Source organism: Ctenocephalides felis, unplaced genomic scaffold, assembly GCF_003426905.1.
Source record: "Ctenocephalides felis isolate EL2017-DRISC unplaced genomic scaffold, ASM342690v1 CF-g0.4_SCAFFOLD_00845, whole genome shotgun sequence".
Taxonomy (NCBI): Eukaryota; Metazoa; Arthropoda; class Insecta; order Siphonaptera; family Pulicidae; genus Ctenocephalides; species Ctenocephalides felis.
In genome coordinates this window covers 67978662-67990667 of record NW_020536999.1, presented here as the reverse complement: position 1 = coordinate 67990667, position 12006 = coordinate 67978662, and the positions used below count along the sequence as shown (strand labels likewise).

At 29.4% G+C, this 12006-nt stretch overlaps 2 protein-coding genes and 1 long non-coding RNA gene across 3 annotated transcripts in view; 1 reads left to right on the top strand and 2 right to left on the bottom strand.

Annotated features, from left to right (window-relative positions):
- Positions 1-993: 993 nt before the first annotated feature.
- Positions 994-1680, bottom strand: LOC113387763 (general transcription factor II-I repeat domain-containing protein 2B-like). Its single transcript, XM_026625144.1, has one exon. The coding sequence runs from the start codon at positions 1678-1680 to the stop codon at positions 994-996; it is 687 nt and encodes a 228-aa protein (XP_026480929.1).
- Positions 1681-6855: 5175 nt separating this feature from the next.
- Positions 6856-10976, top strand: LOC113376428. Its single transcript, XR_003367027.1, has 3 exons — positions 6856-6946; positions 10532-10679; positions 10841-10976. It is a non-coding gene; the product is annotated as an uncharacterized LOC113376428 (long non-coding RNA).
- A 388-nt stretch (positions 10977-11364) lies between these two features.
- Positions 11365-12006, bottom strand: part of LOC113387754 (ras-specific guanine nucleotide-releasing factor 2-like) — a 12195-nt gene continuing 11553 nt past the window's right edge. The window contains exon 10 of the mRNA XM_026625133.1: positions 11365-11393. Coding sequence (XP_026480918.1) covers positions 11365-11393 — 29 coding nt within the window. The remainder of the gene's footprint in view (positions 11394-12006) is intronic.

Here is a 12006-nt window from a genome sequence, read left to right as displayed (position 1 = left end):
AAAATGAAATTTTCAAAATGTCTCCCGGGCCGGAGTACTATACCGCGTATGCTTTTCACAAGCGGATGTTTTGGATGGAGTTTTTCCCTGCAATTTTTTTTTTGACAAAAACACTAATAAGTATAATTTCAATTTATTGACACATAATTATTACAATTTAACATTTATATTGCATTTCATAAATATAATAGTAAGTAGAATTCAAAAAAGAAAAGAAAAACATCAAACGTAGAAATAAATATTTAAAGTTAATGCGAGACGTGAAATCTCGAATGTTCATCTGATATTATTTCTTCAAAATTGGGTTCCAAATCACTTGTAGCAATTCTTAATACCGAGTGTAGATTTTCGTCAGTAATTTGTGATCGATATTTATTTTTTGTGAAAACCAGTAAAGAAGAAAGTTCTTTCACAAATATATTATATATCGAACCAAATAAAACAAGGTGTTTTTGAACATAGTTCAAAAATGTTTGAAATGTTTGTTATTCAAAGTGCCATAGAAAGCACTCAATTCGTTTGAGTGAAATTTTTCTTTTAGTAAATTATTTGATTGTAAGTCAATTAGTGATAGTTAAATTTCAACAGGAGCTTCTTGCACATCAAAATTGAAAGGTTGGCTAATTAATGATAAAGGTTTTTCAACAGCTTTGAAATCTTGAAATCTTCTTTGGAATTCAGAATGCAGGTCTTGTGTTATCGCATTATATTTTAAAAAATCTGTATTTTTCAATGATTCTCGACGTGCTCGCAATGAGGGGAAATGATTTAATAATTTATTATTAAAGTTTTCAGCAAATAAATTAAGTTTTGTCATAAGTGCTTTGACGTTTGAGTGCATATTGAAAGCTAATTGGTTTTTCCCTTGTAGATTTATATTTAGTTCGTTCAAATATTTTACAATATCTACTGAAAACGAGAAATCGTTTAGCCAAGCCTTATTTTGCAATTCAGGAAAATCATGTAGTTTTCCTTTTATCGACAAGAAGGATATTATTTCATCAAGCAAATGTTGAAATCTGTCCAAAACTTTACCAATCCCAATCTCGCTTCAGTGTAATAAGGAATTTCGTAGAAGTCACTTTCAATTTCTTTCAAAAATTCAACAAACTGTCGATGATTTATGGCACGTCCTCGGATAAAATTCACAACTTTGGTCACAACGAGGTGATTCAATTTCAAAACTTTTCTGCATAGCACTTCTTGATGAATAATGCAGTGCAAAAATAATATATCGTGTTCTGGTTGTAACTCTTTTACTTTGTCGCAAATTCGATTAAGTAAACCTACATTTTTACCTGTTAAACTAGGACAACCATCCGTAGTGACGCTTACTATTTTATTCCAAGTTAAACTTACTTTAACTAAACACTCTTTAACAGCGAGAAAGAAGTCTTCACCAGTAGTTGTACCTTTCATTGGATGCACACTAAGAAGTTCCTCGCTAATTTCACATTTCTTGTTAATGCCGCGAATAAATATTAATAATTGACTTGTATCAGAAATATCGCAGGACTCATCTAAAGCTAGAGAACAATAGGTGAAATCAGCAATTTTTGTTCTTAGCTGTAAGTTTCCTGAAATATTTTCAATCCGTCGTACTATTGTTCTTCTCGAAAGGCTTAAATTTTCAAAAATATGTTTCGTTTCGGGACAATATATCTCCGACACTTGTACCATGCATTGTTTAACAAATTCTGCTTCAGAAAACGGATTACAGAACTTAGCAATTTTGTGTGCAACAACATAACTTGCTTCTCTGGTAGATTTCTCTATATTACTTTTTTTAGTAAAACTATTTTGTTGCTTATTCAAGTTTTTTGCTAAGTTTTCTGCTACAGTTTAAAGTTCTTTTAAAGAAAGTGATGCATATTTTGGATGTTTTGTTTTGCAGTTTGCAAGCTAATATTAGACTCGAACAAAAAAGAGTATGCGATCAGTGCTAAATCAAAATTAACAATACGCGTGGTGCGACCTGTAGTCGCTCGAAAAGCTCTGTGGCGGAAACAGTGTTGCCAAAGGGGTAGCACAGTGTTACCAATCCTTTGGTGTTACCACATGTTGTTCTATAATAAGGGATGATTCCGAGAGATGACATAACACCTCCGCCCTTGATAAGATTTTAGTTCGTATAACATTTTAATAAATTTAATGAAGACTCAATCACAAAAATTTCTAAAATTGGAATTTTTTTTAGATATATAAAAGGTATAAAATCTTGAAAATTCAAATATATGAATATGTTATATAAAAATTAAAGCAAAATGAAATATTTGAGACTAAAGTTATCATTACCAAACAGAATAGTAGTCGATAAATGAGTTTAAATTTGGAAAATTCTTTCAAAGCATTAAAATTAATCGAGGTATAAATCATTAAAATTCTTGAACTCGGTGAATATAGGATCATCGATATGAGAAATTTTCTTTGATGAACACTCGAGTTTAAATGAGGAGCAAATAAGGATTTTAGATAGGATTTATAAGGACTTGGTTGAGTTTGATTAAGATATATTAAATTTGATTTAGAACTTTAAAACCACCCTGAGTGCGATCGTCGCGAGCGACCCGCATGATAATCGGGCGAGGATTGTTTCAAGCTCGCGACATCGTCCACACTAGTGTAGTCAGCCGACAGACCATTTTATTACGCCTATTATATATACAGTACGCACACTAATAATGTTGATATCAACAAAATCTCATAAAAGAGTAAAAAAAATTGCGTGCGGAATTTTTCAACGGGCCGGATAAAATAAGAAAAAGGGCCGGATCCGGCCCGCGGGCCGGCTTTTGCCCACCCCTGATATACGTGTATATATATATATATACGTGTATATATATATAATATATATATATATATATATATATTAATGCTTAAATACGAGGAAAAGGCTCGCAATAATCGATTCATTTCTATTCAAATCCTCAATTACAGTTTCTATTACGCCTCACGTCTGTCTCCAGTCAATTAAACCAACTCCTAGAAACCGTCTATGTTTCTCTAGTAAATTAAACCACCTTCTAATAGTAATAAAGCATTTTACCATTTACAGCCTCGTATAACTCTAGTTGTAAAACTTCTATCCCATTTATATTAATATTTCTCTCCCCGAAACCGTCACTTATATTGCGTTAAGTGCTGTCGAAATTACCTGAGACAGTCGTTCAAAATATTATTAGGGTAATACCGAAGTACAAGGTTTATGTTTGCGAGGAAAGAAGGTTGTCGGAGAGACGGGGCAAGACGGAAAGTTGTGTCTGAGGTCTTGCGCATGTCTGAAAATAAATATATTATATAATAGGGGGAAGTACGGACAAAACTACATGGAACTTGTTTTTTAATGATGTTTTAATGATATTATAAACAGTCTGAATCGTTTTTACTCAAATGTTCATTGACTACCAGTAACATACTCTTTCAGTTCAGTAAGAACTATAACATATTTTTTAAGAAAGCAGGCAACCGATTATAAAAACCATTTTGACGATACTAAATGAACATGTGAGATGCTAAATTTTAAGAAGATAGTTCATGAATAAATATTTTGGACCCTCTTGAGACATCAGCTCATGAAGCATAAACCCAAACGGAACAAATCATATATCGTAACCATCCTTCAAACGAGGAAAAGAGGTTTTTGCAATAAATGCAAGTCAATTCTTTCTACCGGCAGTTTTTTTGGTGTGCTTTTAAAGGTACTTGGAGTATAAGTAAGAAGCCTATCACCTTTGACAGGTTTTAATTTTGTTTTTTGGCTTCGAATGAGCCACCATGTAGTTCTTGGATACGGTAGCGCCACGGTATGATAATGATATTCGTCATAACATTTAGGGAGAAAGATGAAGTATGTTTGATCGAACAAGTTCCCATTATTGCTTTTAGTCAGTGCCTTACATTAACATGATCTGTTGACCGTATTGCTTTTAAAGAGTCAAAAGTAAGTTTTCATGTCCGAATTCTTTTGATCATAACTCTTAATTGTATACAGATATATTACTTTTTTTGTTATTTTGATGTAAGTTGAACATTGGTAGTTATTTATCAGAAATTAGTTTTTGCTAACGATTATATAGTTCTGCTCAGTCATAATGATGATTTGTTTCAAAAGTGTGCATTGGGTTGTGACACATTTTCGGGGTACTTTTACGACATGTATTTCTTGTTCTTTTCCGGTGAAGATTAAACAGATCAAAAACAATTAGCCATAATATTTGGTCTGCACCGATTTTAAACATTTGAAACTCAGTTTTACTTAACGATTCCAGTCGAGCCATTTCTTTGTAATTAGTAGAAAAGTGCTAAATATTTTTTTGCGTGTTAGCCAAAAATTCAAATCTGTTTTATAGTTGTTGGTAGCGAATCATTAGTTTTTTATAGTTTCGTTCGAGACGTTTTCTCGTAATTGATATTATAATTTTTAGTAACAATTTTAAAAATGTCTAAATACCAATTTTTAATGATTTAGTCGAGTATATACATCTATCGGAAAATTGGTGCAACTTATTTTTAGACAATATTTAATTCACTTCTAGTTTTCTATTATTGCTCCTTGACTGTTATTTTTTGCTAAATTACACGTTGGTAGAATAGATATCGAATATCAATCATATCACCAAATCATCGTATAGTTTACTATTTGTGCCGAATCATTTTCGGATTCGAGTTACGTTTCGTATATTCCAAATGTTCCAGAAATGCGTCGTCATTAGCCAACCTTAATAAATTATTCATAGTTTCTGAAATATTAATAGAACTACCTTACTATTTTGGACGAACAACGTAAACCTTCCAACTATCTTCATAGAATATCGTATTCAAACGAAATTAAAGGGATTTATGAAATGCGAGTACATTTATTGAATAATTTTTCTACAGTGTGACGAAAATTGTTTTTTTTTGGGTTATGAATTATTAATTACTTATCCTATGTAAAATTATTGATGAATATTTTGCTGGCTTTGTTATTTCAAATGCCCTAATAATTTTCAGATCTGTATAGACTTATATATGTGCTTGATTAAAAATTCATTTAATTTTCAAATTTATTATTTAAAATTGTCTGTCATTTAAGCATTCAAGAACAAATTTTAATATCTTTATTAGAAAATTATCTATTTTATCATTTTTGTATACTTCATGTTAATATCTATATAAAATAGAAGTATGTATTTTAGTATTTGTTAAATTTTTAAAAAACAAATATACAAATCAAATAATTCAATTTGTATTATCCAGCGGTTTTTCAGAAAAAGTCTATCCATTGTGAATACATAAAATATAATAAAAAAATAATAGTAAAGTAAAAATATCTGCAATAAATTTATCATAAGCTTACCATATAATTTTTTGACAGATAATTTAACACTAAGCAAATTATGAAATCATTTGAAACGCATCTTTTTTGTAAGTTCTTCAGGTAGATATTTATATAATAAAAATTAATATGTAAATAATTGTCTGATGTAGAGTATTTTCATGTTAAAACTATAATAATTGCAAAATTCCCGTAGGGTAAGTTATTATAATCGTCCGAAAATCGAAAATGACAATTTTTGCATAACTTTACGTTTTGGGGGTTTCTAAATACTTTAGAAAAAAATTATGTTTGTATGTGTGGATACAATTTTTTGTCCACGTTTCGGGAACACGGATTAACCAATTTAAATGATTCAAAAATTATTCGGTTCGTATCGTCGGGAAGATGATCAGTTTGTTGTAAAGGCAGTTTCAGGCGTTTCGGAGGTACGGAGCAAAAAGTGAAAAATAACAGTTATTGAGAGAACGGATCCATCTAATTGAAATAAAATTTTGCTTGTATGTGAAGAAAAGACTAGTTTTTGGGGAAAGAAAAAAAATATTTAAAATTTAAATTTTTCTTTTAATTTTCTTTAAATTTACAATTGTCAGGATTTCAATTATAATTTAGGCTAAAATCAATTAAAATTTCTCGAATATTTCATTACTGTATGATAAGTTCTAGCAATTTGCTTTAAGGCTTTCAAAAATCATGTCATGCACCAATAGATTTAAATTTTTTTCTACGAAAAAAATAGCATTGTATCTTTCTTGTGATACTGATAAATAACGATATTTATTTCAAATTCATATTATATATTCATTATATTTATAACAAATTATGATATTATATTTTAATACTTATTATATTATAAACAAGTGCAAATCTTTTCTTTTTACCGTTCTATCTTTTGGTCTGTTTTTAGCAATTATTGCATGCATAGTTAGAGTTGAAAGCCAGTCACCTTTGACAGGTTTTAATTTTTTTTCTTGGCTCTGTAATACTTGCAAAATAGTACTATATCAATTTTGTCTATTATAAAAGTATCCAAAATTTAACCAAAATGAATGATTAATTAAAATACCATCAAACACCTGATTATTGTTAGAAAATTAATCATAATCATTAAGTCTGGCATAATATAAAATAATTAATTTTAATTGAAATAAATTTAAATATTAATAACTACGTCATCAAAAGATCATGAGAAAACACCACCCCCTAAATAAACTTTTTAAGATGCGATACACGTTTGAACTGATTATTGCGACAAGACCGTGACAATGACGCTCAACATCTGACCGCAAAGTATTATGGCTTTTTTATGTGATAGGCAACGTTAATAAAACTAGCCAATTTTTTAAATAAGGCCACTATGTCATTTTGTCCATATATACCAGTTTATCCGAAATTCCCCCGTGTGATTGAAAAGAATGTTTATGTATATTAAAAATCATTCATCATTTTTATAAAATCTTTATTGACAAATTTTGTTAAACAGAGTATATTTCAAATAATGATTTGTTCTATTATTTTGCAGTACTGTTTTGCGATATCGTATCGAAGGGAAAATCAAAGGCAATACGAATTAAGGGCTCAAAGTGAACAGGAATGCTGCACTTGGATATCTGCAATAAGAGATGCCAGGTGAGAAAAACTTCAATTTGTGAATAAAGTTCTAGATAAGCAGTTTTGTAGCAAAACATTATTGTTTATCACAATATGCAGCACATTGGTGAATAAGAGCGCCATATACTTATTTATTGAATTTATTACTAGTATGTGAGTTTGTTTTATCATTATTATTTGTGTAATATAGAGATGCACAGATCAAGGGGTTGATATTCTAAGAATACAATTTTGTAATATATTAGGTATATAAAAATTACAAAAAGAAAAATATAATTCCAATTGTAAAGAGAATAATTTTTAAGTATACTTTATTTAGTTGTTAAGGTTTATTATCATTAAGTTAGTTTTAAGAATATCATTATAGCTTACCTGTGGTCGGGATAGAAGGGACCACATAAATCTTCGTACTGTCGAGATGTAAACAATAAGAAACTAGTAAATAAAAATGTAAAATAAGGTTAAAAAAACAATTTTACAAAAGATAAATTAAATGAATAATTATACCAACTATGATAATGAATTCTTTTGATATAGTTTCACATTGAGGTTGTATCCAGAGCGATCTTTATAAAAAATGTGCCTATTAAATATGTGTTTCAAACAGAAGTTGCATTATATGTCAATAAACAATAAGTTTGATTATGCTATATTGAATTGAAATATCTACCAAAACAAGATTCATGATAGTAGTAAAAGCAGATTTTTTGCCAACCTAGTAATTAAACTGCATCACATTGATTCAATAAAGTAAAACGTTGTTTACCCATAAAAATGATTTTAGAACATTTTCAGTACAAAAGATAAGTAACTGAGTGGACGTCCATTAATCACGTGAGCGAGTTTTTACGGATTTTTGGATCCCTCCACCCCCTTGGTTATACATGGTGATATTTAAAATTACCCCCCCCCCTCTCCTACCAAATATTATGTGTATTTTTAGTTACGTGATAAAACTGTTTTGACATTTTGACATTTTGTCATTTCTTTTTGGAAAATGTTTGTTTTTTTAGAAACAAATCGGTTTAAAAATACCTACACGTGATATATCTTACTATACCCCTCCCTTCCCTACGTGATATTTCGTGATTTTTTGTCAAACCCCCTCTTCCCCTGAAAACCTTACGTGATTTAAATCAAAAATTAAATAAAAAATAATGTTTCAAGTACTAAACAAATCTCAACGGTAGCCAACCCTTACCACTTAGGATTATGAAAAACAATTGTTTAAATTAAATACTGATCCCGAATATATAATTTAATAAAAATCGGTGAAACCGTTTCGATCATGACAAAAGAATTTTATATATTTTTTCAAAGTCACTTTACCATTTCATTAATATGTCTTTCACATAACTTTGTTCATTATTCGTTCTTTATTCAATATTCATACTAATGAAAACGAAATTATCAAATTAGTTTATATTGAATTAATTATCCTGAAACATTGTAATATAATTTGTGTTCTATTGAAGTTTTTGATCAAGCACACAAAAACTTAATAAATATTTTATTTTACACGAATCGATTATTATTTTTCTCATGGAAATATAATTCGAAAAGTTATAATTCTACCAATAGAAAGTATGAGTTGAATAGAATATAATAAATGGGTTGAAACTAATTAATAAATTCAGTAAATAATTTATTAAGCGTATTGATATTTGAAGAAAACACAATTAAAAATCAAGTATTGATCACTATAATTAAAATATTGTTATTAGAAAGTTTTTTTTATTAATTTACAGTTTATGTAGGACGATGATATAAATAACAATAAATAATATTGCATTCACTGCACTTAGTTGCACAAATTAATAAAAATTTTCATTTTTGATTTTTTTGCGATTACTATAACTTACCCTACGAGAAGCTAAAAAAAACATTTTGAAATAAAGTTTAGAACTAATGATGTATGGCATCGTGCTTTAAGGCAAATTGCTGGAACTTTCCGTACCTTAATGAAATATTCGAATATAATGGAATTAATTAGATTAATAATAATGAAATATTAAACGTTATCAAATAGATTATAATAAATACTGTAACTTTCATCATTCTTATTTTATAGACAAGCATATGAATTCGATAGCGACGTTTATATATTTATTACAGAAAAGTAAATAAACAAAATTTAATCAATCTGATTTAAAATGAACGTCAATGCCTAATATTTATAAGAATTATATAAACTGAATTGCAAAGTTGAAATTATGTATTTGAAGTATACAAGTGAGCTTTAGAAATTTAGCTAGAATTAAAATTAAAATCGAAAATATTTTCAATATTCAAAAAAAGAAAGAGTGCGCGTAAAGATCACACACGATTGAAAACTTATTTGCTACTGTACAAAGTAGCAATTTTAAGTTAAGTAAAAATAAATACATCATATAACAATTTTTAATAATGTTTATTAGTAATGTGGTAACACCTGTGATGCACACATTTATTAGTGTCAACGATTATACACATTTATATAATGATAACTCATAAATTATATATTTATGAAATGCAAAGATATATAAAAAATTTTATTTCCGTTTTTTGCGATTACTATAACTTGCCCTACGGGAAGTTAATAATTTCCAATTAATAAACTTAAGTTTAGTACAAATGTTTAATTTGTTTTATTACTTTCAAGAAAAAGATTTATAGAAACTACGGATAATATAGAAATTATTTCAATAAACTTATGTTTCATACACGGCGCAAATGCTACATTTTATTATTTTCATTATAACTATTTACGAGGGATAGGGCAAAATATTCTTCTGATTCAGGCATTTTTCATTAAATCAACATTTGTACTACGATCTAACTTTGAAATGTTTATTTATCTATGCCGATTTCCTTGTTGATATCAGTACGCATACAACGTTGACGCCGGTCCGCATACAACGACAGATCTCTATTCACATATGCGACGACTAATCACAATCGACCCGTATAGAAATGATATCATCGAGAGCGAATGACGAATCTTTGACACTTGACTCTTATCTTATCTTATCTGACATAATGCACTTCCGTTGCATTTGTACGGATTCACACTATAGATGCGCCTAAGGAAGTTTTACTTCAAAAAAAAAATTGGAAACTAAAAAAAATTCTTTCTCCAATCGTTTTGTCAACTTACCAGCAGTAAGATTTTGAATCATTCAAAATCGGATTCTTAGTTTTCTCAAAAACTGCCATTTTTTTCACATTGGCTGGACCTGCCAACACACACACACACACGTATACATCCATTTTTTCAAAGGTATGCAAAAATGTTCCGAAACTTCTGAAACATAAAGACATGCAAAAATTTTCAATTCCAATTTTTGGATGATTACAATAACTTACCCTATGGGAAGTTAAAAATGTGTTACATAATTTAGTATCTCCATTCATATAAACATGTATGTTTAAATATAAGATACTTTTTACTTCATTTAAAATTAACGATTTCAAGGGTTTGCAATTTTATACTTTTGTCCTTAGCCTGTGCTTTAAAAAAATGGATTATTTGTTTTTGCAAATCAGTTTTATTATTATGCTAGAAATTTTATTATGCAAATTGTTAACTGATCAAAATTATACCTGTTCGTTTATTTATTTCAGTTTCAACAAACTTTTGCTCCAGAAAGAGGAATTGGAGCAGAAACATTTGCATCTGCTCCAAGTCGTGGAAAGCGAGAAAACTGCAAAATGGCAATATACGCAACACTGTGAAGAATTAGCTTCGGAAATTAAGAAACTTAGAGCCGAGGTAAAGTTACCTACTTATATGAACTCGTTTAACTTTAATCGTTTATCAGAACTCATTTACAAGTTATTATAAAAATTTTATAGTTTCATCCCAGATAACGTTACCAACCACGTCTTTTAACTTTTCTTGCCAGCATGGCTTTTAATATTATTTTATTACAGTTGTGTGCTTTGAAGAAAGAATGGCGACCCAGCACTCCAGCAGTTCCTTCTTTAACTCAACAGAGTGGCAGCTGTGCCACTTTGGGGACCTCCAGCATTGGATCTGGCAGTCAACCAGTTTCTCCAATACCACAAGTAAATATTGATGTTTTTTTTTCCTATAGGGCAAAGCGAAGCTTAAAATTCGCGGATAAAAAGATTCACTACAGTTATCTAAAAAAACAAGTAAAATAGGATTATACTATATTAATTACTATACTATATTAAAAATGAATGTAAAAGATGTGAAATTAGTCATCATCATAATTCGGGTAATGTCGCTGTCGAGAGATAAACGACCCATGCTCAATTTTTTAAATAAGGTTTTTTTCGTCTTCTTTTGTTTTGAGCAATATCATTTTGTTTGCGATTGGCGATACCCTAATATAATTTCTAGATAAACCTAATTCTTAATTATTTTATGAGATGTTTTGTTATTTTCAAGTTAGTTTCAACATTTCTCCTTATATAACTTCTAGAATAGCTTACATGTGCGGTTGAGGTAAAGGATGACCTAAAAATTACACGGGTTATGTAAAAAATATGCAAATAGTAAATAAAATAAGTTAAAAAACAATTATAGTAAAAATTGAATTAATAGTTATTACAATTTTAATTCTTGTTGAAAAATTCAAAATATTTGTACAAAATATGCCCACTTAATAAATATTTGAAGTATACAGAAGTAAGTGGTATTTATTAACTGCCCGAAGGAGAAGTTTGTTCTCATCAAAAAATCCGATTCGCTAATTTTATGTTTTCTCGACGTTTCAAGCCATTCTGAATCGAATGAGACCAAATCTGGAAAAAGTATATATGTGTGTATGTGTGTGTGTGCATGTTCGTGAACAGATTTTTTGCCGTAAATGGACGTTTTCTCAAAAACTGTTGGACCGATTTAAAAAATTTAAAAGCCATTCGATGCACCTCGATGAGGACTACTGTTGTCAGTTTTGTGCGATGATCGGCCGAGCCTTTTCTTTGTGAATCGCAGAAAAATGAAAATTTTTTCGTCCGCGTTTTAGCCCGCAGTTCTGAATCGATTTTGAAAATTCAAAAACTGTTTGAAAGATATTGGTTGGGAATCATGCTGATTAGTTTTTGGTAAAGATCGGCCGCGCCGTTTT

Coding starts and splice junctions, on each gene's coding strand:
- LOC113387763 (XM_026625144.1), bottom strand. CDS start 1,680: ATGGTACAAGTGTCGGAGATATATTGTCCCGAAACGAAACATATTTTT.